General features: G+C 37.2%; 9 protein-coding genes and 1 long non-coding RNA gene across 10 annotated transcripts; 6 read left to right on the forward strand and 4 right to left on the reverse strand.

Moving 5' to 3' along the window:
• Window positions 1-139: 139 nt before the first annotated feature.
• Window positions 140-2,910, forward strand: LOC17899107 (chloroplast stem-loop binding protein of 41 kDa b, chloroplastic). Its single transcript, XM_006305026.2, has 10 exons — window positions 140-468; window positions 914-1,048; window positions 1,135-1,221; window positions 1,297-1,387; window positions 1,474-1,528; window positions 1,624-1,684; window positions 1,843-2,064; window positions 2,199-2,315; window positions 2,442-2,531; window positions 2,622-2,910. The coding sequence occupies exons 1-10, from the start codon at window positions 367-369 to the stop codon at window positions 2,799-2,801; spliced, it is 1,140 nt and encodes a 379-aa protein (XP_006305088.1). The 5' UTR covers window positions 140-366; the 3' UTR covers window positions 2,802-2,910.
• A 2,511-nt stretch (window positions 2,911-5,421) lies between these two features.
• On the forward strand, window positions 5,422-7,029 carry LOC17897756 (galactinol synthase 3). The gene is made up of 4 exons (XM_006305239.2): window positions 5,422-5,803; window positions 5,883-6,209; window positions 6,332-6,483; window positions 6,577-7,029. Exons 1-4 carry the CDS (start codon window positions 5,498-5,500, stop codon window positions 6,797-6,799), a joined length of 1,008 nt encoding a protein of 335 aa, XP_006305301.1. The 5' UTR covers window positions 5,422-5,497; the 3' UTR covers window positions 6,800-7,029.
• Window positions 7,030-7,519: 490 nt separating this feature from the next.
• On the forward strand, window positions 7,520-8,113 carry LOC17897013. Its single transcript, XM_006303567.1, has one exon. It carries the CDS (start codon window positions 7,520-7,522, stop codon window positions 8,111-8,113), a length of 594 nt encoding a protein of 197 aa, XP_006303629.1.
• A 942-nt stretch (window positions 8,114-9,055) lies between these two features.
• LOC17897034 lies at window positions 9,056-9,758 on the forward strand. The gene has a single exon (XM_006305631.2). It carries the CDS (start codon window positions 9,144-9,146, stop codon window positions 9,675-9,677), a length of 534 nt encoding a protein of 177 aa, XP_006305693.1. The 5' UTR covers window positions 9,056-9,143; the 3' UTR covers window positions 9,678-9,758.
• A 703-nt stretch (window positions 9,759-10,461) lies between these two features.
• On the reverse strand, window positions 10,462-13,983 carry LOC17898910 (WAT1-related protein At1g09380). The gene is made up of 7 exons (XM_006305047.2): window positions 13,628-13,983; window positions 12,182-12,244; window positions 11,898-12,014; window positions 11,526-11,778; window positions 11,178-11,336; window positions 10,933-11,084; window positions 10,462-10,834 (listed from the first exon to the last, which is right to left on the reverse strand). Exons 1-7 carry the CDS (start codon window positions 13,807-13,809, stop codon window positions 10,639-10,641), a joined length of 1,122 nt encoding a protein of 373 aa, XP_006305109.1. The 5' UTR covers window positions 13,810-13,983; the 3' UTR covers window positions 10,462-10,638.
• A 1,640-nt stretch (window positions 13,984-15,623) lies between these two features.
• On the forward strand, window positions 15,624-18,090 carry LOC17898818 (GDSL esterase/lipase At1g09390). Its single transcript, XM_006303594.2, has 5 exons — window positions 15,624-16,060; window positions 16,585-16,776; window positions 16,874-17,043; window positions 17,212-17,476; window positions 17,714-18,090. Exons 1-5 carry the CDS (start codon window positions 15,802-15,804, stop codon window positions 17,944-17,946), a joined length of 1,119 nt encoding a protein of 372 aa, XP_006303656.1. The 5' UTR covers window positions 15,624-15,801; the 3' UTR covers window positions 17,947-18,090.
• Window positions 18,068-19,774, reverse strand: LOC17899168 (putative 12-oxophytodienoate reductase-like protein 1). The gene is made up of 5 exons (XM_023790224.1): window positions 19,603-19,774; window positions 19,375-19,515; window positions 19,159-19,289; window positions 18,848-19,012; window positions 18,068-18,757 (listed from the first exon to the last, which is right to left on the reverse strand). Exons 1-5 carry the CDS (start codon window positions 19,674-19,676, stop codon window positions 18,165-18,167), a joined length of 1,104 nt encoding a protein of 367 aa, XP_023645992.1. The 5' UTR covers window positions 19,677-19,774; the 3' UTR covers window positions 18,068-18,164.
• Window positions 19,775-20,393: 619 nt separating this feature from the next.
• LOC17897598 (protein NIM1-INTERACTING 3) lies at window positions 20,394-21,128 on the reverse strand. The gene is made up of 2 exons (XM_006304311.2): window positions 21,043-21,128; window positions 20,394-20,951 (listed from the first exon to the last, which is right to left on the reverse strand). Exon 2 carries the CDS (start codon window positions 20,904-20,906, stop codon window positions 20,574-20,576), a length of 333 nt encoding a protein of 110 aa, XP_006304373.1. The 5' UTR covers window positions 20,907-20,951; window positions 21,043-21,128; the 3' UTR covers window positions 20,394-20,573.
• A 13-nt stretch (window positions 21,129-21,141) lies between these two features.
• Window positions 21,142-24,429, reverse strand: LOC17899849 (glucose-6-phosphate 1-dehydrogenase 4, chloroplastic). The gene is made up of 11 exons (XM_006305895.2): window positions 24,219-24,429; window positions 23,438-23,956; window positions 23,245-23,339; window positions 23,048-23,162; window positions 22,761-22,966; window positions 22,570-22,678; window positions 22,449-22,483; window positions 22,259-22,379; window positions 21,935-22,137; window positions 21,659-21,859; window positions 21,142-21,564 (listed from the first exon to the last, which is right to left on the reverse strand). The coding sequence occupies exons 1-11, from the start codon at window positions 24,318-24,320 to the stop codon at window positions 21,327-21,329; spliced, it is 1,944 nt and encodes a 647-aa protein (XP_006305957.1). The 5' UTR covers window positions 24,321-24,429; the 3' UTR covers window positions 21,142-21,326.
• On the forward strand, window positions 22,070-22,579 carry LOC111828586. Its single transcript, XR_002832408.1, has 3 exons — window positions 22,070-22,161; window positions 22,253-22,405; window positions 22,496-22,579. It is a non-coding gene; the product is annotated as an uncharacterized LOC111828586 (long non-coding RNA).
• Window positions 24,430-24,535: the final 106 nt, after the last annotated feature.

The following is a 24,535-nucleotide window of genomic DNA, read 5'->3' on the forward strand; positions in this document are numbered from 1 at the left end:
CCAATAACTCCTTTTTGGCCCAATAAAATTTGGAGACTTTAAGGCCCAGTAATAAAAATGTTAATTACGATTTCACCGCAAAAACTTCCTTTTTGTTCAAAACAACCCACTATCCACAACAAGGCAAAAAGAAAAGAAGAGCTAGGAAAGAAGAGGACGACGATGGCTGTAAATATGTGACCATGAAATGGCGAGAGAGGCTGAGATAATTGTCTTATCCCTTCAAGAAAAAATAAAGACTTTAAAATGATCGGAAGGAACAAGATGACGGGGCCACACGAGCCATACACAGATAGAGACACTCAACACACTTCAATTTCATATAAAGAGCTTCTCTTCAGTTTTTGCTCAAAGAGTTAACCAACCATGGCGAAGATGATGATGTTGCAACAGCATCAGCCTTCTTTCTCTCTTCTTAATTCTTCTCTCTCTGACTTCAATGGCGCTAAGCTCCATTTACAAGTCCAGGTCATCTTTCTTTCCTTTGTTTCGGACAGATTTTTCATATGAGTTCTGCTTTTGTGTGTCTTATGAAACCAAAATCCGTTTACCACATTTAAAGTTTGTTCCTTTTTTAATTGGGACTAAGCTCGTTTTGGTCGACTTCTTGAGCAATGGATCATTGTCTCTTGATTAATGAATGAGTGTCTAAAATAAGGTCCTTTTGTAGTTCTAGTTTCAGTTCTGATTTTGTTGTTTAAGTAAAGTCTACGAGCTTCTTTGTCACAATTGTGTAAGTTTTGGGTTCTGGTATGCGTTTTTTGAATACTTACTCAGCAATTTTCTTTTGTGTCCGTAATGATTTGTATTTGTTAGATTTTATTATACCTCTTGAAGTGAGGAGTGAAACTACAAATTATATATTTTGGAGATAAGATGTTTTACAGAGTTGGCTTTGTTATTGAAATTGCAGTACAAGAGAAAGGTTCATCAGCCAAAAGGAGCACTCTATGTTTCAGCATCGAGCGAGAAGAAGATTCTGATAATGGGTGGCACTAGATTCATCGGTGTGTTCTTGTCCAGGCTCCTGGTCAAAGAGGGACATCAGGTTCTCATTTCTCTTCAATGGCCGATCGAACTTTCTTTTCAGCTCAACTTTAGTTTCTCAATGGCTAATAATGGTTATTTTTGCAGGTTACATTGTTCACAAGGGGTAAAACTCCTATTGCCAAACAATTGCCCGGTGAATCTGACCAAGACTTTGCTGATTTTTCTTCCAAGGTATTACATGATTCTTTATACATTAAGCAAGAGGAACTTGATGAAAACTTTATGATTCTTCTTGGTCTTTTCTAGATTCTTCATTTGAAAGGAGACAGAAAGGACTATGACTTTGTGAAGTCTAGTCTTTCAGCAGAAGGCTTCGATGTTGTTTATGATATCAATGGTAACAACTAACTCTCTGTTCTTACTGTAAATTCAAGAATATATTGTCTCTTGTCTTTATGCATTTTATGTTCTCTTATTTCTCAGGGAGGGAGGCCGAAGAAGTTGAGCCGATCATAGAGGCATTGCCTAAACTAGAGCAGTAAGTTATACACAAATCTACCCAACTTGTTTATTTAGTTGATAGCTCCCAAAAAACAGCCTTTCAATATTTGTAATTTGCCGTTAATTTTATAGGTACATCTACTGTTCTTCAGCTGGTGTTTATCTGAAATCTGATATCTTGCCACACTGTGAGGTATAGAAAATATATCTTAATTCTTATTCCTGGAAGAATATGAGCTTGTATTTCTCGGGATTCTCCATATATATATTGTGATTTTGTCATATGATCTCACTCAGAAGTTTATTACCCGACCCCAGTTGTAGTAACTTTATGGGACATAACCAATGCAGGAGGATGCAGTTGACCCTAAGAGCAGGCACAAGGGGAAGCTGGAGACTGAAAGCTTACTGCAATCAAAAGGTGTAAACTGGACTTCTATTCGTCCTGTCTACATCTACGGTCCATTGAACTACAACCCTGTCGAAGAATGGTTCTTCCACCGTCTCAAAGCTGGTCGCCCAATCCCAGTTCCAAACTCTGGGATACAGATCTCACAACTCGGTCATGTTAAGGTCACACACTACTTTCTCTAATGCTCTTTAGCTCACTTTCATGTTCAGAGCACTTGTTATGTTATAGGACACCCTCTTAACTCAAACTCAGCACTATCTCAATCCAATAACACCAGATGATTCTGTGATTTCAGGACTTGGCAACAGCCTTTCTCAAGGTGCTTGGTAACGAGAAAGCCAGCAGAGAGATATTCAACATCTCAGGGGAGAAATACGTCACTTTTGATGGGTTAGCAAGAGCTTGCGCAAAGGTACATTCTTGTTGTCTGTTCTATCCAAAATGTTTTGAATACATATGGCCTGTTTGAGATATATATCTCTGAGCTTTTTGGATCAGTGCTTGAGTAAATTTATTCATGTTTTCAAATCTCTCTCAGGCTGGTGGGTTTCCAGAGCCAGAGATTGTGCACTACAACCCGAAAGAGTTCGACTTTGGGAAGAAGAAGGCATTCCCTTTCCGTGACCAGGTAAAAACTAAAAAGTTCGAATGACTTAGGCTGCAACATCAAAGAGTCCATTCTAAAAGTTGGGGTTTTGATTTATGTATGATCTTGCAGCATTTCTTTGCATCGGTGGAGAAAGCCAAGCATGTGCTGGGATGGAAACCAGAGTTCGACTTGGTAGAGGGTCTCACTGACTCATACAACCTTGATTTCGGTCGCGGAACTTTCAGGAAAGAAGCGGATTTCACCACTGATGACATGATTCTAAGCAAGAAACTTGTACTTCAATCCTAAAAATTGCTCATATAAAATCAACATTCTTGGCTTGTTTTGATTGTCATCACCCGGATCTCTTAAGATTCTCACATTTATCGTCATCTCACGTATATTTTGGTTCGGACTTTGATCGACTTTTCTAAAGAAGTCACTTATGATAAACAACCCGAGAAAGTAACTGAAAACTTGAAAAGAGACGGTCTGAACCTATGGGTCTTAATGTCTCACTTGGTATTTTAGGAATTTGGTTTCAAGTTCGGCATCTCTTTCTAAGTCTGAACCGAACCAAACCAAACTATCAACCATACCCACTAGGCCACTACCGACTGAGCAAATTAAATTTCAGTTTTAATACGGTCCCAGTTTTTTTCATTGCTCAAAAGTCGAAACCGAACCAAAAAATCGAATCCCAGCGTTTGTAATTTAAATGGCCTCCCAAAAATTAGACCACAAGAAAGTACATTGTGGCTAGATGCTTGACCCGCTACATACCGTCCGGTCGATACAGGTCAAGTCAAGCTAACACTTAATTGGGCTCCCCAGTATTAAAACATGCAGCCCATCTCTTATAATAGGGGACAAGTCAAGCTTTAACTTGATTGGGCTCCCGAGTCTTAGAACATGCAGCCCATCTCTTTTAACAGGAAAGTATTTGGAGCCTACATCAAAAGAAGCTGATTGCATCGTAACTTATAGAGACACGTTTCATGCCTTCTTGAGCCACTTCACCGATGTGGGATATAAGGCATTATCCTATAATGACGAACAAGTCTATAAAACCAGGTTTTGCAATTAACCTAGTAGTCTAAACAGTCAACATATGTCTTGGTCTGTTTCTTTTGCCTTTTTTCTTGTGTTTTGACTTTTGACTGCGTAAGTATACAATCTTTTTTAAAAACACAAGGATTTTACGCAAACAAAAATAATTGAAGCCTCAAACGTCTTTTTCAGCTTAAATAAGATGATGCATAACATCAACGGGAGAATCGTTTCTGTTTTGCTGTCATGTACTGATGTACAGTTTCCAAAAACATGGGGACCTGAAAGCATCAACAAGTCAGTAATGGAAAATCTTCACCAGTTGAAAACTACTCAAACTTGAATATATGCAACAACAACGAAAAAAAAAAATATTCCTTATGAGCAATTTTGTTCCTAGTTATTTGGACATTTTGAATATAATTGACAGAAACAGGTTACCGCAGATGTGTCGCCCAACCGCAACAAAACAGGCACTATGTGATAAACAATGACGGGAAAACTCTTCATTCAACGTAAATTAATTGTTGGGACCAAAGTTACAAAAAATGCATGTGAGGGTTCATCGTGTCTTTGGTAAGGAGAGGTTTGTTTGGCCACTGCAGGTCGTAATCTTGTGGGAAGAAGGACCTCACGGTATCTTTTGTGTGGAGTTTGGATTCCAAAGTAGAATGTGCATACTACAAAAATGAATTAGTCTTCTCTTTTTTGGCTGCTCTAGAAGGATTACTTGAAAAGTCGTAGCTACACATAATCATTGAACATCCTAACTAATATCATTTTGCTTCTTTTCTATACCTTTATATGTCGGTACGTTTTTTCCTTTTCCACTATGTCGGTACGTAAAAATGTTACTGCAGTGCTGGTTTTAGATAAAAATTCTAACAACGCCCACCACACTAAGGCAGCTAGCTAATGGTCAGCTCGGTGATCTGCGGATTTTGGCATATCAGATTGCATAACAAGACTTTCCAAGTTTTCTTCAGAAAAAACTGACAAAAAATTTCGAGACACGATCTTGATCCGATAGAACAAAAAGAATTTTGGTAATCTCATGAGCTATATATTTCCTTGAATCGAGTTCTCTCTTTTTTCATTTTTTGGGTAAGTTAAGCCCTCATCTAGTGAAACAATTTTTTGTAACTAATACCACATCTTATAATTCCATACTGAAATTTACAATAGTATATTAAAACAAATTGTAAAATTGAAAACAAAAATATATAGTAAACTACAAAAATAAATTGAATCCAAAATTTTAGATGGCCCGAAATTACTTGATGCAATCTCAAGGCCAAGAAAATTAATTATGCAAACAAATTAAAAAAGGAAAAACAAAAAGAAAAAAAAATTGTAATGTAAACTAGTAATGCGATATATATAAGTATATGTAATATCATTTTTTGGTTTTTTGTGACCCAAAATAAAATAAAATAAAAGGAAAAACTTTTGGTTCTTTTTATAATTTAAAATCTTGACGTTAGGAAAAAAGAAGAAAATATCAACGTTATAGAATAACCAACTACGCAAAATAGTAGGTCGGTCAAGGGTTCGGACAAAGAAAATATGACCAATCAATATGTCTCGTGGGCTCTCCTCTTCGCCACGTGGCTTCATCACAGCCTTGTATGAAATCAGACAGAGACGCTCCAACCAATCACAAGTTTTCATTCGTCGTGGTAGTATCTATAGTATATAGACCCCACCCTCACTTATTTACCAAACTGTGTGACACGTTTCCTACTATATCGCCACGTCATCATTTTCCAAATTAAGTTGTAAATGTAGCATGCACTATCAATTAGCCATAACCACCGGCCTTCAAATTCCTATAAAAGCCCAACCTTGGTTTCTCACACCAACAATCAAGTCACACTAATCAACAACTCAAGGGCATCACTAATAAGAAGTAGTTTCTCTCTCTCTCGTTCTTTCATAATTCTCCGACAAGATCAATGGCACCTGAGATGAACAACAAGTTGAGCTACGGAGGGAAGCAGAGGGCTTACGTGACTTTCCTTGCCGGGAACGGAGACTACGTGAAAGGAGTCGTTGGTCTGGCTAAAGGCCTAAGGAAAGCTAACAGCAAGTACCCATTAGTGGTTGCTGTCTTACCGGACGTGCCCCTGGATCACCGCAGACAGCTAGTGGATCAAGGCTGTCTCATCAAGGATATTCACCCGGTTTACCCGCCGGATAACCAAACTCAGTTTGCCATGGCTTACTACGTCCTCAACTACTCTAAGCTCCGCATTTGGGAGGTACATATCATTTTAACATAAATTATATGTTTTAAGTTTTCTTGATATGTATAGGTTTCACTAAAATATGTGAATGCAGTTTGTCGAGTACAGCAAGCTGATATACTTAGACGGAGACATACAAGTGTTTGAGAACATAGATCACTTGTTCGATCTTCCCGACGGTAGTTTCTACGCTGTTAAAGACTGTTTCTGCGAGAAGACATGGAGCCACACTCCTCAGTACAAGATCGGCTACTGCCAGCAGTGTCCGGACAAGGTGACATGGCCTGACACGGAGCAGCTTGGTCCTAAGCCACCGTTGTACTTCAACGCCGGAATGTTCGTTTACGAACCAAGCCTCGCCACTTATTACAACCTTTTGGACACTCTCAAAGTTATCCCTCCCACACCTTTCGCTGAACAGGTAAAACAAACACACATATTTATATCATTATATATTTGCAGTTTCATTATAAATATTATAGGTCTTAATTAAAATTATATATATAGAGGACACGATTCAATTGATTTTTGTGCGTTTTATAGGATTTCTTGAACATGTACTTCAAAGATATATATAAGCCGATTCCACCGGTATATAATCTTGTCTTGGCTATGCTCTGGAGGCATCCAGAGAACATAGAGCTTAATGAAGCCAAAGTTGTTCATTACTGTGCAGCTGGTGCTAAGCCTTGGAGGTAAGGATCTAGTTCTCTTCGTCTAAATTTTCTAAATGTAAATTAAGAATTAAGATGAAAGAACTGAAGTTGGTTCTCTGTTTGTATCATCAGGTTCACAGGCCAAGAACAAAATATGGAGAGAGAAGATATCAAGATGCTTGTAGAGAAATGGTGGGACATTTACAACGACGAGTCACTTGATTACAAGAACGTAAATGTGCATTGCAGACAAAAAGAAGATGTCCAAAAGAAACAGCAATCCCTTCCACAGTTTTTAACAGACTTGTCTGAGGCTAATGTGCTTCACTGCGCCAAAGCTCCATCGGCGGCCTAGACAACTTTGTAAGGGCTGCACTAGGTTCTTGTCAACAACTATTTGCTATTAATTAGCTTGTGAAACTGCTGATGTTTAAATAGGAATTATTGTATGAAGTTGTGTTTTCCCGTTTTTATGTGACTTTAGAGTGTTTAATCTCCAAACCCTCTCTGTACCTTGTATGTTTGCTAAAGCCTAAAGATTTCTCTTCCGAAAAGATATATTAAATAATAGTATAGTTTTGTTAAGAGAATTGTTACCCCAACAGTTTATATAAAAGAAAATTCTATGTTTTGATAATCGGTAAAAACCATATTGGAAATTAATGAGATTCATTAAAATAGGATCCAATCCATATATTACAGAACGTTGTAATCTTTTTTATTCATTTTGTATATTATACGGCTCTCTTGAGTATTCTCCTTTAGTTCGTTGATGACAAAAAAAAATATATATATTGTACTACTAGTATTAGTAAAGGAAATTTTAATATAAATTAAATATTCAAACTTTATGAATCATTTATAAACATTCTTAAAAACTTATACTATAATACTTAATTAGACCAGATATATTTTTGTTGGGTAAGTTCTTAATTTTCCTACATGTTGACTCAATAATTTTGGAAACTCAGTTATCAAAGAAAACATTAATGAGCTAGCTACTTCAACTATTTAACATGTTATTCAAGGATCTATCCAACATAATCTCTTCAATAAAATTTAAATTTACAAAAATATGAAATTCCCGCGCGGTATTTTCCTAGTGATCATTCTTGTTTTCTACATTTTGACTCCTTATATTGAAGCAGTCGAAGTTGATGGACCAACAGAAGCATTGATTAGGAGTATTTGCGTAGAAAACGAAGATTATGGATTTTGTTATAAAATCATCCATGAAAAATTGAAGGCACCAACAGCTACTCTCAAAGAACTTACCGCTCTCATATTACACACCGCTATAGATCAGGCCAATGATACTTACATTTTCATTGATAATATCTTCCATGAGTGGCCCGGTCCTAAGGAGAAGACTGGTCTCAAGACTTGTCATGCAGTTTTTAATAGAGAGATCACTAGTTTCTTAGAAATTCGCTTTCTATTTTCAAAAAAGGAGTACGAACATATGGTTAAAACCATTTTGTCTACAGCTAAGATCTTAGATGGTTGTAAGACCGATTTACTTATTCCTCCTTACAGAAATCTTCTAACTGAGAAGAAGAGAGTTATGAGAATATTGATCACCATGTCTGCCGTTTCCGGATACATGGTAAAAAATGGAAAAGCATCCTTGCTTGGATCAATAGTTACTCCGCAGTATTTCATTTATTAATAAATGGTATGTAACAACTAATGCTTCATTGATATAAAATTAAAGTTAATAAAAACAAATAACCATGTCTTTCTTTTCTTTTCTTTTTTTTTGTTCACCTCATGTCTTTCTTTTCTTGATTCTAAAGTTTTTGATAAACTTGGATAAAATCTAAACAATGTTAAAACTTAGTCGCCATTGACTGATTTGGTTAACATCTCATATATATAGAACATCTCATATATATAGTAGCATTCTTCGATGTATTCACCTTCTTTAGTTCTTCATTTGATGTATAAGGCTTATCTCTCTATTCCCTTTTCTGGTCTCCGGTCATTGGTAGATAGCGAAGTTCTCTCTTCTCCTGTCTTCAACAGGGAGAAAAAAAAAAGAGTTCATTCATTTGCATTTTCGAGGCACTAAATGATGTGAACATTTAAGTAGTCAAACAAAATCTTCTTATAATTGGTAAAAAAAAAAAAAAAAAAATCCTATACACTTAATTACAAAATGATTCAGATCTGCGTCAGATGCGTAGCCAAACCAAATATTATAATCTTTTGATGAGTTATTAATTTAAGTTGGTTTTTGTCATTGGCCCGTTAGATTTAAGATCTTGACATGCACTTAGATAAGTTTTTTTTTTAATAATTGAATAGGCTATTTCATCATTATTTTTCTAAAAAAATAATAAATTCCCATTATATATTTAACCATATCAAAATACATCTTAAATATACCATATTTACTAATTGTTACTGTTTTTTGTATTTATCTTACAAATGTAATATAATACAGTATGCTTAAAATTAATTAATATAACATATACAATTAATTAATATTTTTGTATTTACCTTACAAGTGTAATATTTTTGGAAATATTTTTTTTTCCTTGAATTCACAAATGCTTACACGGAATTTCAGGTAACTCAGGAAGACTTTTGACTTTTGACTAAAATTCATTCAAATGCCTAACTTTTAATATAAAGATCAAAAATTTCTTGCTCTAAGGACCACACACTCACAATTTACAAAAAAAAGAACACCAAACATGAAATTGCCTAGCAATATTCTATCGACAGTTTTGGCGATTACACTCGCTTTCTCCGTTGCAGAAGCTTTTCTCAATGGAAAAACTCAACAAATGGTGAACGGGATCTGCAAACAGACAACGGATACCAAATTCTGTAATGGTGTCTTGGTCAAGAACCTGGTTACTCCTACCCCAAGCAACAAAGATCTCATGAACGTGACTCTTAGAGAAGCTGAAAGGTTCTCAGCAAACACTTATTTCTTCATCAGCACACTCCTCAGGGATGCTGGAGACGAGAGGGAAGATCTTCAAATGTGCGCTGACGCTTACTCCATTGTGAACTTGGCGTTCACTAATGCTATATCTTTCTTCAACCAAGCTTACTACAGTAAGATCGTCAAGGTCAAAAATAAAGTTTCTACGGCCGTTGGTATCTGTAAGACAGACTTCACAGTACCCGGTTATGAGATCAATCCGTTGATTGAGAAAAATAGACAGACTATTATTTTAGTATCCATGGAAAATATCGTTTGTCATATGGTTTCTTCATAATTTTGTTGTTGAAACATATGTAAATGTAACTGAAGCAAATGTTTACAGAGTTAACCAATAATATATTGATATGTTTTTTTGTTTGGTGATGCTAAGGTTGGATTAGAGTTGACAAGGATAAGCACTTGGATATAGGAATAGCTTTTTCTCTAAGTGTTTACACCTATTGCCAAAAGAATTAGTATAAGATTTGATTCCTTTGTCCTTTTATGGATTCTTTGATCTTATCGCTGAGTCAGCCGGTCAACTAGTGTGTAATACTGTCACTTTCATTAATTTATTTTTTGAAAACATTACTTAATTTTAATAATTAGTGCCTTCAACTAGTCCAAATCGGTTATGTAAGTATGAAAACTATATCGCATGTTGCTCCTCTATGTAAATATCTCTTACCAGCAAACCTAATCTCAGCCAAGTCTTTCCTGCAAATATACGATCCTTATCGACTAACAGGTACATGAACTTAGATAATACTCGCAAGTCGCAATCAAGTATAAAGAAGAAGACGGAGTTGAAGCAACATAGCAGTTTGCTCTGTTTTCATTCGTTTTAGTTTTTATATTCAGTTATTCACCACACACTTGGGTTACTAAACCAGGGTTAAACCGTGACTGTCAATTTGTAATTGACTTGCCCAAACCGAAACCCTCTGTTTGAAGCCACTTCCTTACATTTTAACCCTGTGAGGCTGTGACAGAGTTAAGTTAGGTACTCTTCAACAGAATTATGAAAATATAGAGATCATAATTAGTGATATATGTAGTAGTGTCCATGGCATGAAGACTGCAAATAACACACAAATTAAACATTCCATCATTGGCCTCAAAATGGGATACAAAGGTAAACACTCCGGAAATGGATATTCAATTTAAGTTGCAGTAACTTAAAGACAGCATAAAACCACCAAAAGGCTTCACAGCTCTTACTTATATGATAAAAGCAGGGTTCTAAGGTCTTAAGGCTATATAGGTCCTGTGGAACCATTTCCACTAGATGCGACTGGTAATCTCGATTCTATATCTTCATTACTCTCAATTTTGACTTTATGCTGTTGTTGTTTCACCTTCTCTGCTTCTTCATCCTTCTCAGTCACCTCTCTGTCTTTCCCCCACAATACGCCATAGAGCCCAATAATCACAAGTGCTGATCCCAAAAACCTGTTAATACATATATCATATCATTTAATAATCACCCCGCTGTGTATGTTATGTTTATATATAGAGAGTGAGATTAATTAAGGTGTGTAGATACGTACGTGCCGGTGTAGAGTTTCTCGTCAAGAAGAGTCCAGCTGAAGATGGCGACGACTACTAGAAGTAAAGGGCTGAAAACAGAGACGTAGAGAGGACCTTTCCTCTGCATCGCCCATGACATTAGGCAGAATGCTAACGCAGACGCCACCACTCCCTGCATCCGTGTTTTATGTTAAATATTATCATATACTAGCTAAGCTTAATTCATAGTATATGTATTAATGCATAGTATAATGGTAAAACATACGGCGTAAAGAGCGGATATGAAGCGGAGAGGAGAGCTGAGAGACCAATCAGAGAGTTTGTGATCGGAGATCAAAGCGATGGCTCCACACTGGATACTTCCCATCAAACACATTAGAAGTGTGCTCGTGTATGGTGCTGCAAATGTTTCACTCATCTTCGTCTGTCACCAAAATAACATTTCTTAAAATTAATAAACCTTAAAGGGTTTTTTTTTTTTTGGTACAAAACCTTAAAGGTATATTAGGGGATTTTGGTTTTTGGGCTTTATTTCATATTCACAGTTTCAAATTCTGATTTATTTTTTGAATGTAGAAAAGATAAAACCTGATTTAAAAAAAAAGGAAGTTACCTGGATAATGAACCAAGCGGCCCAAGAAACGGCAGCAGCCATAATAAGAAAAGGTCCCAAGAAGAAGTTAGAACTGCTAGAACTGGAACCTTGGCTCGTTATGTTTTCAGCATAGGCCCAATGGATCTTGGACTCTCCAATGCCGATGGTGTGACCATGGTAGAAGGAGAGAACCATGGCTCCGATCACACACACTAGCGTCCCTATCACTTTGGCTTGTCCTGATGCCTTTTTAATCCCTACGGTTTCTTGTCTGAAAAATGTATAGTTTTGTGTTAGCAGTGAAAAACAGAGTTTTGTTTGATGGAAACTTTCTATTTATTTTTTATTTTTTTTGAATTTAACTTAATAAATTTATTACATCTACATAACCTGAATATTGCGGCGAGGAGGAACGTAACCGCTGGTAAGAGATTAGTCAAGGCACAAGCAATGGTCGGAGATGAATTCTGAAGTCCTATGAAGTATAGCACTTGGTTTCCAGTGGCACTGCACATTAAATCAGGGTCAAATTTAGTGTTACAAAAAACGCTTTATTTTTTTTTAATCTTTTTCTGGTAAGAACTCAGAGAAATGGAATTGTCTACAATTATAGTAAAAAAAAACAAAAAATTGAGATTGCAATAAGTAGGTAAAGTGGATGATGTAGTAGATACCCTGTGATGGAACAGAAGAAGATTTGGACAAGAACCTTAAGTGTGATCTTCGGTCTTGTCTTCCTGCACAAGAAAACGTGTACGAAATTTCATACTTAGGTCCCTAATCATTAAAATTAGTTAATTCTTTTAAATGACTGAAGGAAAACCCAACCGGCTAAACAAGTCCAACAGAATGACTGAAGGAAAAAATCGAAAGAATCAATCATTCAGATAAAGTGAGTGAAGAGAGTAAAACGTCATCGTATAAGGAAGCACGTGTCGTGGGGAAATAAAGTTGGCACGGCACCTGACGACGCTTTCTCTTAACTCACCTGGCATCATATTTTGTGTTGTCTGCATGTGTTTCGGTTAAAAGAAAGAAAAACGTGTGACGCGTGCATTGTGTGAGAGACTGCGTCACATTTCTCACTTCTTTTCTCTCGGTAATCGGAATTAATGATAGTGTAATTTACTTTTAGGTTTCCACATACGACCAAAGTGATTCACAGTACCAGAGATGTTGTAATGATAACGGTAAATTACTAATTTCAATAAAAGAAACAAACAAAGATGCATAATGCTTATGCTAGCTATTGCCTAGTGTATATCCAATTTCGAAACCTATTTATCTGTGGCACTTTACCACCTTTTTTTCTTCAAAATTCCCGAAATCCATATACGTATTGCTTAATCACCATAATGTGCGTAATCTATATCGTTATCTCCGGACTATAAACGATGTCGTGCTAAACTCTCCTTCCTAGTTATATATCTATCGTTTAAACTTTTTAATCATCCAAAATGATGGTATTAATTAGTTGTCAAAATTGTAATTAATGGAACTAAATTAATCTATTCAAACCTAGTACTGATGAATTAAGTTTTTAACAAAAATAAGAAAAAAATAAAATCTTAGACCAACAAAAAAATAATGTGTAAATGTAATTAGTGGTACTTCTATGTCATAAACTTTAAAAAGCTTTATTTTTGTTGAACTTTGTAAAGTAATTAGTAAAATCGTTCTACAACAGACTCACAAAACCATTTAGTAAAAATGAATGGTTTCATTCGCTAATATATATAAAATACACGCACTCATCCCATTATATTTATGAATGATGTCATCACTTTGTACTTTCGCACTTAAAACACACACTTTAAGACATTCGATTTAAACCCAAACGCAATAATCAAAGAAAATTTAGCCTGGTTAATGACAACAAAAGTTAAGCATATCGATCTCTCGCTGATCTTTGTAAAACCTAGACCGATCATGACTACACGTAAAACCTTAATAAATTTAACATGAAAAAGCAATAAGAACAATGCCTTTCAAGAAACAAACATAAATTCAAGATTGTATGGATGCAACTTGTTTCAATCATATATTGATGCATGTCCAAAAGCGTTAGCTGACCAAAAATAACATGTACATGTATGTAGATATTAGCATGGTTTTTCTACCTTTCTAGAAAAATTGCAACCGGGAGAGTGGCGATAGTGGCAAATATTTGGCGATAAGCGACCAGAATGAGAGGCTTCATGCCGGCCTCCATAGCCATCTTCGACGTAATGTTCATGCCTGCGTAGCCGATTTGCACCAACACCATCGCCAAGAACGGCAACATATCTCTTGATTTACCCATCTCTCTCTCTCTCTCACGTTTATTTTATTCTTCAAACTTTATGTGTTTATATATATATCTATATGTATATCTCTCTCACTATTACTAATCAGTAATAATAGGTCGAGCAACCAAGAAAAAAAAAGGAGAGAGGTGGGTTCTCTTTGATGTTTATTAGTTTCCCCCAAATCTATCTCTACTTTTGTTCAACCTTCTTATATTTATAGCTAAAGGTATATATATACACACATATATATATATATATATATACGTTTATTTATTTATATTGATATATATATATAGACTAGAGAGAGAGGGAGAAAGGGCGAGAGAGATGTTTTAAACAGAAAGGTGAGAAACGGTTCGAGAATGAAGTTTGCTTGTAACACTTGTGCTCTCTTTAGGGCATAAGAACACGAAACAGTAGATGATATGTATCATTTGATATTTTTGGCAATTTGTATAACTTTTTCTCCTTGTTGATTACTATTATAAAATTCACATTGCCGTTTTGTAGAAAGAAAAAAATAAACTTATATATATCCTCTCTCTTTCAGTCCCTTTTATTTGGTTTCCGTTTTTTCATGGGTTTGGTGGAGATTGTGAATGAATGGTAAGAGAATGCATGAATGCCTTTCTCAAGCTTCAAGCAACCAAACTCGCTTTGCTAAAACTCGTTTCTCTGTGAATATTAATTCAAGGGTTTGGTTTATCCCTTCATTTATCATCATTAATCATTATCAAGTTAACCATTCTTTCTTTGCTAAAAATTGTTATACTATCATTTTGATTGATTTTCATTTCACCACTCTTACTTTTTTTCTCAAACATTTTTTTTTTGGTGTGTGTGCGTGTCTAATATGATTATAATATATTTTAATATTTTTTGAAATTGAAATTTAATATGAATTGAATCAAACGCATTACATTTATCAATAGAGATTACATGTTTCGTTTTGAGTACATACTGTACATACTATATATTATGTGTGTGTGTGTTGGGGCCATTTATTTGTGCTTAAAGGGCCTTACTTGTGCTTAAAGGCCTTTCCTTAGGTGTACCGTACACAGTAACTTCCTTGAGCAAGAATGTATCTTCTTTTGATAGTAGAGGACAAAAAAAAACATAGGTATACCGAAAAGAACACGTTAAACTTTCATGTTTGTTGAAATTTCGAGAAAGTTGGGGATGATTCATATTTTGCTGGATTTAATTGGTATTACACGAAATGCTGTTTCAAATTGAAGATGACTAATTATGATTAATACAATATTCCTGCTTCCATTTGCATTAAGTCAAAGAAGGAAGCTAACGTTGGCTTCTCCAAAACAAATTGGTTTTTCGTGTCGCTCACTTAATTAGTTGGTTTTCCAAGTTCCAACGTAAATTTTCGCCGCATATTTTTATCTTTACGTTGTTACGTACCAAAAGATTTTTTCCGTTGTTGGTTTTGGATGTATTAGGGATGCATTACGTATAGTAAGTGTGATTATAGCGTCTCGATGCAAATCTATTCATTCTATCATGCCCACATCACTTTTGCCTTTGTGGGCTAAACTTTTGAATCGAAAGAATATTAGCATATTAGCCACCAATAATGATACAAAAGCCCAAATGAAATACAGAAGTATATAAACTTACCAACCATAGTAATCTTAAAAAAAAAAAAAAATCATAGTACTAGTTTTATTCTGTTTTTTTTTTAATAAGTAACTCACATCACCTTCTCTTTTTTATTTTCTTTTCCCAACGGTGGGAAACTAAATTGGGTATCGATCTCGATATGCATAAGCTTGAGTTATGTGTGTGAGTCACTATCAACCACCAATTAACAAGAAAGTCTTTGGCTTTATTATTTCAAATTAAATTAAAAGGATCACACTACTAATAAAAGCTTAAAAAAGGAAAAACAAGATCCCACACACTACTAAAGCTAGGCTTACCATTTTGTTACAAAAGGGCTCTCTGTTCACACCACTACTACTATCGATCAGTCTCTTCTTCCAGTTCCAATGGCTACTCTTTCTCTTCACTGCTACTACTTCTTCCTGCTCACTCTCCTCCCGGTGATCTTTGATCTCCGGCATCACTTGGCGGTGGCTGAAGGATGTCAATCTCCTCCCGTGATCTTTAACTTTGGAGATTCAAACTCCGACACGGGTGGACTCACCGCCGGACTCGGCTACTACATTGGTCTTCCCAACGGTCGCTCGTTTTTCCGGCGATCCACCGGCCGACTGTCCGATGGACGTCTCGTCATCGATTTCCTCTGTAAGTCAGCTTTTTCTCGACTTTAGTAACTATTAGACGGTTGAGATTTAGTGGTAGTGGGATCAAGCCGTTACAACCGTCCGATGAAACAGATGTAAATTCTAATCAACGGCTGAGAATCGCATTACGTAATCTCACAAAACGACACAATTACTCGTTGAAACGATGAAAATCTAATCCAAGACAAAGTGGGCCCCATTATTACAAGGAAGATGTCACAATAAAAAAGCGGGTCCCACGTTGTAGATTCGGCGCTTGGAACACACGCACCCGTTTTACTGTATTAGATTGCGTGACCAAAGAGTCAAACAGCGCCGTGCAGTTTAATGAGTTTTAAGTTCTTGTCCAAATCACACACATGTTGTTCAATATTTTAAATACTGTAACGCATGTGCAGATTCCAATTCTTAGATCTCGGTGATTAGTGAAGAAGTTGGAAGTGTTGTAACAACATTTTCCTATATAACAAACTTTTAATACTAAATGAATGTAACAATTCTACAAATTTTGAAATTAATGTGCAGGCGAGAGTCTGAATACAAGTCTACTGAACCCATATTTAGACTCATTGGTTGGATCAAAGTTCCAAAACGGTGCTAATTTCGCCATCGTTGGATCTTCTACTCTTCCCAGATATGTTCCTTTCGCACTCAACATTCAGCTCATGCAGTTCCAACATTTCAAATCCCGAGCACTCGAGCTTGCTTCTACTTCAGGTATCTCTATTTGATACTGATAGCAATCAACTCTTTATAGCAATCTTATTGACTTGCTATTTATTATAAGAAGTACCTTTACATTTGTGTTGTGCAGATCCTTTGAAAGAGATGATGATAAGTGAGAGTGGATTCAGAAACGCTTTGTACATGATCGATATCGGGCAGAATGATATTGCGGATTCATTTTCCAAAGGCCTTTCTTACTCCCGGGTTTCCAAGCTTGTTATTCCCAACGTTATTTCCGAGATCAAAAGTGCCATAAAGGTCAAAACTTCCACACTCAAACGCCAAAAGTTGCTAGCTTACCGACTAACTAACAGAAAACAAATCACCAGAGTACATAACACAAAGCAAACGCAAACAAAGCAAAATCACTATGTGTGACCTTTCAATCCATGAAGTTGATTTGTTGAATTTTGTTTTTAATTGCAGATATTGTATAATGAAGGAGGGAGAAAATTTTGGGTTCACAATACAGGACCTTTAGGTTGTTTGCCTCAGAAACTTTCAATGGTTCAGAGCAAAGTTTTCGATAAGTACGGTTGTCTTGCGAGTTATAACGCCGCTGCAAAACTGTTCAACGAAGGATTGGATCATATGTGTCGGGAGCTGAGGACAGAGCTGAGAGAGGCCAATATTGTCCATGTTGACATTTCTGCCATCAAGTACGATCTCATAGCAAACTCCAGCAATTATGGTAAGCTTTTATACACATTAGTAAACAACAACTAGTGTTACACGGTATATCATCACAGTCCACAGAACATTCATATATGTGAATTCGTTAAGCATCTTTGTGTGTAGCATCAAGCATGTGTAAAACCTGAACCAATTGATATTCATTTTTCCTTCAGTTTGGATATATACTAAGCCAAAACATCCGAATCAAATATTATGGCTATAGATATTCAGAAAACGCAAATGGTTTGTGCAGGCTTTGAAAAACCGTTAATGGCGTGTTGCGGATATGGAGGGCCTCCTTATAACTACAATGTGAACATAACGTGTGGCAACGGTGGCTCTAAAAGTTGCGAAGAAGGGTCTAGGTTTATAAGCTGGGATGGAATACACTACACCGAGACGGCTAACGCCATTGTAGCCATGAAATTATTGTCCATGCAATACTCTACGCCACCAACTCCCTTCCACTTCTTCTGCGACAGGTGACATCATTCATGTTATGTGCTTGTTTTATTCAAGTTTGAAAAAATTTCTTTTTGTTTCGGTTTTGTTTTTTAAGCTGGTAAATGAAGCCTTTGGCTTTGGTTGGATTGGTTGCAGAATAAAGTTGAACTCTCAAAGGTTTCCGAATTTTTTATTTCGTATAAAGCCCGGTCACAGTTAACGGACTTGGGCATACCATAACAGTTGAAGTGAAAAGAGATTTAATCTGTAGTGTCGAGAAATGGGTAATCAGTGTAACCCACGACAGGATCAGTAGTATAGAAACTTGGTCTGTCATACTTATTCAGCGGCGCATCGAGCTCGAACCTTCTAGGCAAATCCGGATTAGCCAAAAACAGTCGTCCGTACGCCACAAGATCGGCTCTTCCCTCCTCCACCGCTTTGTTCCCATCTTCTCTGGTATAACCTCCGGCGACAATGAACGTTCCATTAAACGCCTTTCTCATCGGCGTAAGTGATTCCGTGCATTCGAAAATCTCACTTACTGTTTTCATCCTCGGCTCAACCATGTGGCAGTAGAGTATCTCGAATCTGTTGAGAGACTTAGCCATGTAAAGCCCTAAGCTTTTAGGGTCTGAATCTCCGGATTCCATGTAATTAGCGAAAGGTGAGAGTCTGATTCCGACGCGATCAGGTCCGATCTCGTTCGACACCGCTTCGATTACTTCTAATGCGAATCTGCATCGATTCTCTAGAGATCCGCCGTAACTATCGGTTCGATCGTTAACAGAGTCTTTCAAAAACTGGTCAACCAAGTAGCCGTGAGCTCCGTGGATCTCCACTCCATCGAAACCTAGACAAAAAAAATCAAAAAGGTTGAACCTTTTTCTCTTGGGTTTGATCGAATCAATTTGGGATTGAAATCGGAAGTTTGGGTTTTTACCAGCTTCGATTGCGTTTCTTGCAGCAAGACGAAAATCATTGACAATGGTGGGGATTTCTTCAGTTGTTAGTCTTCTCGGAGGGGTAAATCTATACTGACTCGATGGATCGTCGGCGACTGGCTTATCCGTAGAAGAAACCGGAGCTTCCCCATTTGGCTGCCAATCTACAAATGTTCAAACTATGATGACTCAGTCTCCGAACTACTCTATTTGGCTTGCATTCGATTCTGCTCATTATATATGAGTTTCATAAAATGAGCAACTTCAAATCCGAAAAGAGAAAACTTTTTAAAAAGGGTTTCTTATAAACCTCGATGAGAAACACGACCGGCGTGCCAGAGCTGGCAGAAGAAGACGCCGCCGCGAGAGTGAACGGCGTCAACGATGGGCTTCCATGCTTCTATTTGTTCTTTTCTCCATATCCCTCCAATGTTTATATACCTTTAAGGGAAAAATAAGTCAATCAAAAATCAGAACCCTTAAGAAAGTAACATTTCTGGTAAATTGGTTTTATAATTAGACTTACGCCATGGCAGTTTCAGAAATTCCGGTGGCTTCGCTGATGAGGAGACCTCCCGGAGTTGTTCTCTGAGAGTAATACAAGGCGGCCTGAGGTTGTGGAACGTAACCGTATGATCTCAATCTCCCCATCGGAGCCATAACTATTCTGTAAATATTTGAGAATGTTTTTGTTAAGACAATCTATGTATTTTAGCAATGATCAGTTTTGTGTGTGAATGAGATTTAAGAGAACCTGTGTGTAAGGTTGAAGTTTCTCATCGAAAATGGGGTGAGAAGAGGAATTTTCTGTGTAGTTGCGTTCTCCATCGATCTATCTTTCGAGAACTCCAGATTTCTGTCGTCTTACTGTGGTTTTCAGAAAATATCTTGGAGAGTTACTACTTGATCTCCAAGTTTCTTCTTTTGTCTTGTTCTTTTTTCACTATAATACACAACAGTTTCGTCGAAAAATCTATATACAGTAGAATAATACAGTTGACTTAAACACCGTGTGATATCTTTCCAGGTCAACAAGATTTTTTTTCGCTTTCTTTTTCGGTAACTATACTACTTACTACACTGTGAGAATGAAGGCACAGTTACTCCTACGACGAACGTATTGCTCAAGCATCCCTCCGACTGCAAATACTAAAATCACTAATCTCTCTCGTATATGGCAGATTCATGAAGCTCGGAAGCTTTTCGATTCATTTTTCCACAAAACGATTCAATTGTCTACATTCTTCTTCTACATTTGGTAGATGACGAATGGGGAGATTGACGAGGCTAGGAGAGTGTTTGGTTTGATGCAGGAGAGGAATTTTGTCTTATGGACGGCGATGGTGAAAGGGTATGTGCAGAGTGGTAAAGTGGATGTGGCAGAGTCATTGTTTTGGAAAATACCTGATAAGAATAAGGTTTTCTTGGACTGTGATGCTTATTGGGTATTTACAAGATGGACAAATAGATGATGAGTCTAAGCTGTTCGATATGATGCCAGTCAAAGATAATGTTGCAAGAACTAGTAATAGTATGATTCTGGGATGAGGCAAGGAACTTTTCTAATTAGATGTCAGAGAAAAGTGTGATTACATAGTTTGTTTTGTAAATACAGATCTCTCTTCAAGACAAACGAGAATCCAAAGGCAACTTTGTTTTGGTACATAGTTATTAACATTCTTTGTTGCATGTACAGAGACCGAAGAGCTCTCTGTCTCATGTGTACTACGGAGAAAGATTCAAGTCTAAACAAATGTCAGTCCCAGATCCGTCTTGCTTTTCCTTAGAGCCGTACTCGTTGGATGCTGAAGAGCTCGTATCAGCTGCTATTTCTTTGTTGTTGGCCTCTGTTTCATTCATGAAAATGAAATCCTCAGGCTGAAACGAAGGGAATCTACGAACCCTCGCTCTTTCTTCTTCCTGTCTCTTCTTCTCCATGGAGCTAATCAGGTATTTCCGCATTTCCCTTGCGTTTTTAAGAAATGTGTACAACTTATCTATCTTTTCTTCTTCGTCTTCTTCCTTCTCCGTTTTCACTTTCTTTCTGTCTCTATCCATTTAACCACTCTCTCTTCCTTCCCCTTTGAAAATGTTTCTCTTTAGCTACACAATTTTCATAACTCTTTCTATCATCAACACATGATATATTGGAAGATTTTTCTGCAGGAGTTGGTGGAGGAGATATAATTATTACCTCTAGTGAGAAGACCAACAACATAACCTTATCTAAAAGTCTTCTTTTCTTTGGGTGGCTTTGGAGATTTTCAACTCAATTATGGACCCTACCATGATGGACATTCAAATAACAGCATATCATACATATCTACAGAGTCTACAAGGAATAGCTCAGCTTCAAGCTAAACTAACCACTTCACAATAACCATATGGTCCCATAACTCAACAATCTGAACTGCATGGATTCAGAATCATTCTCATTTGTTGTAAAGCTTTGTTAGTTAATATGCCTATATTTCTCCTTCAGTCATCTGCCCATGGGACGCCATGCTTGGCCCAGAGATAGTATGCTCCAACTGGTCCTCGTCCACCAAATTCATACAACTCCGGAGCTGTGTGGTGCTTGTCTATTTCTTCTAGGACCGGACTCAGAATGTCCCATGCTGCTGCAACCTCATCGCTTCTCATGAACAGATGATTGTCACCATCAATTACATCATGGATTAGGTGTTCGTATGAGTCTGGTATTTCGGTTTTGTACCTAGAGGTTTGACCCAACAACGCAAATAACTATAACGAGCAAAAGTTTGATTTTCAAAATGTGTAGGAACACAGATGAGAAAAGCAAAACTTGCCTGTCTTTATAGAGCAGGTTAAGTTCAGAAGCGTCTAGCTGAAGACCTAAACCAGGAACCTTGTTATTAATTTTCACCAGGATGGCCTCATCAGGTTCGTCACGCAGAATTAGCTCATTTGTCCCCAAGTCTATGTTTATTCCAATATTTTCTCGGTAAAGGTTTCCGGGAACATGCCGGAATTGCACACGAATCTCCACTCTTTGAATATTAAGGCACACCAATCAATTGTAATGACAAATGGATATTTCCATGAGCCGGAATAGTTATTCTTACCTGTGTTTAATGAGGCCTGTCCCAACTCTTACCAGGAAAGGTACACCATCCCATCGTGCATTATCAATATACAAGGCTGCAGCGCAATATGTAGGGTCTACACCGTTAAATATCACACCGTTCTTGTCCTGGGAACTAGATTTATACTGGCCAAGGATGACATCACGCGGGTCTAGTTTGCGAATTGATCTCAAAACCTTCACCTGAAGAAGCATTTTTTTCACAAGGTCACTTGACAGAACATGAGTACACAACTTTGATATATATATATATATATATATAGATATCACAAGACAATTCTGTTCTTTGCTAGTGCAGGTTGACCTTTTCATTCCGGATATCTTCACCATCGAGACTTATCGGAGGTTCCATGGTAAGTAATGCGATTGTCTGAAGTATATGGCTGTGCACTATGTCCCGTATTATTCCATATCCATCAGAATACCTTCAAAAAATGCAGTAGGAAATTAGGTACTGAAACCATATCTTTGTTTATAGAACTATTGTGCCTTACTTTTCGCTTTGCGCAATTGATTCTGATACAATAACCTGGAAACATAGGTTATAGACAAAGTGAACAGACCAGAATGTGGAAGAGGAAAGTCCAGGCACTATACACAACTATAAACATCTACCTGTATATTGCGTATGTATGTTCTGTTCCATAGTGGTTCAAAAACTAAATTTGAAAACCTTAACACTGTCAGATTTTCAATGAGGTTCCTTCCTAACATGTGATCTATCCTGCAACGGGCACATAAACTGTGAATAAAGATGAACTCGGAGAGCTGTGAATGCAGAAAGCTACTAGACTAAAAAGAAGGACCTGTAGATTTGTTTCTCTTCAAACTTAGAGAGAAGTGACTTTGTCAACTGATGAGATGACTGTGAGCTAAACCCAAAAGGCTTCTCAACTATTATACGAGTCCAGCCATGTGGTGCTTGAGCCTTTTCTGCAATGGTGCATGCCACATCCATGAGAGCTTCTTGAGGTACTGAGAGGTAAAAAATCCTATTCGCTTTTGATTCTCCCTGAAGAAGGAATGCTACTATTGTATTAGTGTTTAGCCTTCTTTTCTGTCCCAAATATCGTAAACACGGAAAGAGGACTACCTCAATCTGTTTCATTCTTTCGGCAAGTTGGGACATCCCATCTCTGTTATTATAACCTCCATTGATATAGTATGTTCTACTAAGAAATGCATCCATCTTTTCTCCGCAATTGTCCCTGAACAATTAACATCATCCTTAGTTAGCACCGAACATATCAAATTTACCAAGTTTAAGATAGTAACAAGAAATATATATACTGATGATCAACACGGCAAGTCAGAGTTGACGCGATGATGGATCTGAGGTCTTCATCTGTAATATCTTTTCTTGAAATACCAAATATGCCAACATCCTGTGCCAATGAAGTCCAATCAAAAAGACATACCAATAGAAAAAAAACCAGCCAATAGCTTTCATTGATCATTTTGTTCATTAGTATCAAAACCATACCTCAGGAAGGTAGCCGCTATAATACAACGCAAACAGTGCTGGGAAAATCTTCCCTCTTGCAAGTTCACCAGTAGCTCCTACAACAGCAATGCAAAGCGAGGCACCTATTTGGACATCCGAAAGACCACCCAAGAATTGTTTTAACACAGCTGGTAAGTCTCCAACTTTGTGAGAACCATCATCATTCAAATCAGCTCCCAGAATATTTTCTTCAGGTCGTAAATCTGTAGCTCCAGTTTCTTCAGTAAAACCTGGATCACTTTTAACCACAGTAAGTGCTAAAGAAGGGTCTTCAGCAGATGTATTTGAGTCTTTTCCTAGTTCATCGCTGAGGAATGTGTGATCTGAGCGTGTTTTAAGCTCGTTTACAGGCCGGTGTTTTCTGTGGCTGCCTTGTCTAAGCTGCAGGCTCTTAAGTATCCATAGCTTCAAACCGCAGAATCGCCAGCAGAGATTCGAGCCTCCTCCGTTGAGAACAAGGTTTTCATTTCTGAAGGAACTATAGTCTCTTGACGAAACCTACACACACAAATAAAGAAAAAGAATTCAAATTTCAACAACTGAAGCAAAAAGCAAGTTCCTTTAGAATCAATTCCTACTAAGCTTGAGGCAAATAACACAAAATTTGAGATCTCTGGTGAGATTGCAGCAAATTTAGCTTAAAAAAAGGAAAATAACTATCTTTATTTATCAAATAGTGACTTATTGATAGTGACTTATTGATCAAACGCAAGCATGCAAAGAAAGCTGAAGAGAAGGTACAAAGAATACATGTCCTTACCGGAAAATTAGAAAAAGAGGCGGCGAAACGGGAAGAGCAGGCGGAGGGGGAAGGAGCCGTGGCTGATAGAGAAAAGGGAAGCAAGCAACTGGAGAGAGACATGAGGATGGTTCCTCAGGGACTGATTATAGCTAACATTATTGAAAACTTCTACAAACTGCTTTAAGTGGAAGCCTGAGTGCCACTTTAACTCCCCTAGTTTTGGGTACAGCTGATTCAAGCCTCAATGGAATAAATCAAATAATAATGCTCGAATTCGGTTGTAGTGGACCGTACCGTACCGAACTGAACTGAACCGAACCGGTTGGTTATTAAGG

This window comes from Capsella rubella, unplaced genomic scaffold (genome assembly GCF_000375325.1).
Source record: "Capsella rubella cultivar Monte Gargano unplaced genomic scaffold, Caprub1_0 scaffold_1, whole genome shotgun sequence".
NCBI classification, from domain to species: Eukaryota; Viridiplantae; Streptophyta; class Magnoliopsida; order Brassicales; family Brassicaceae; genus Capsella; species Capsella rubella.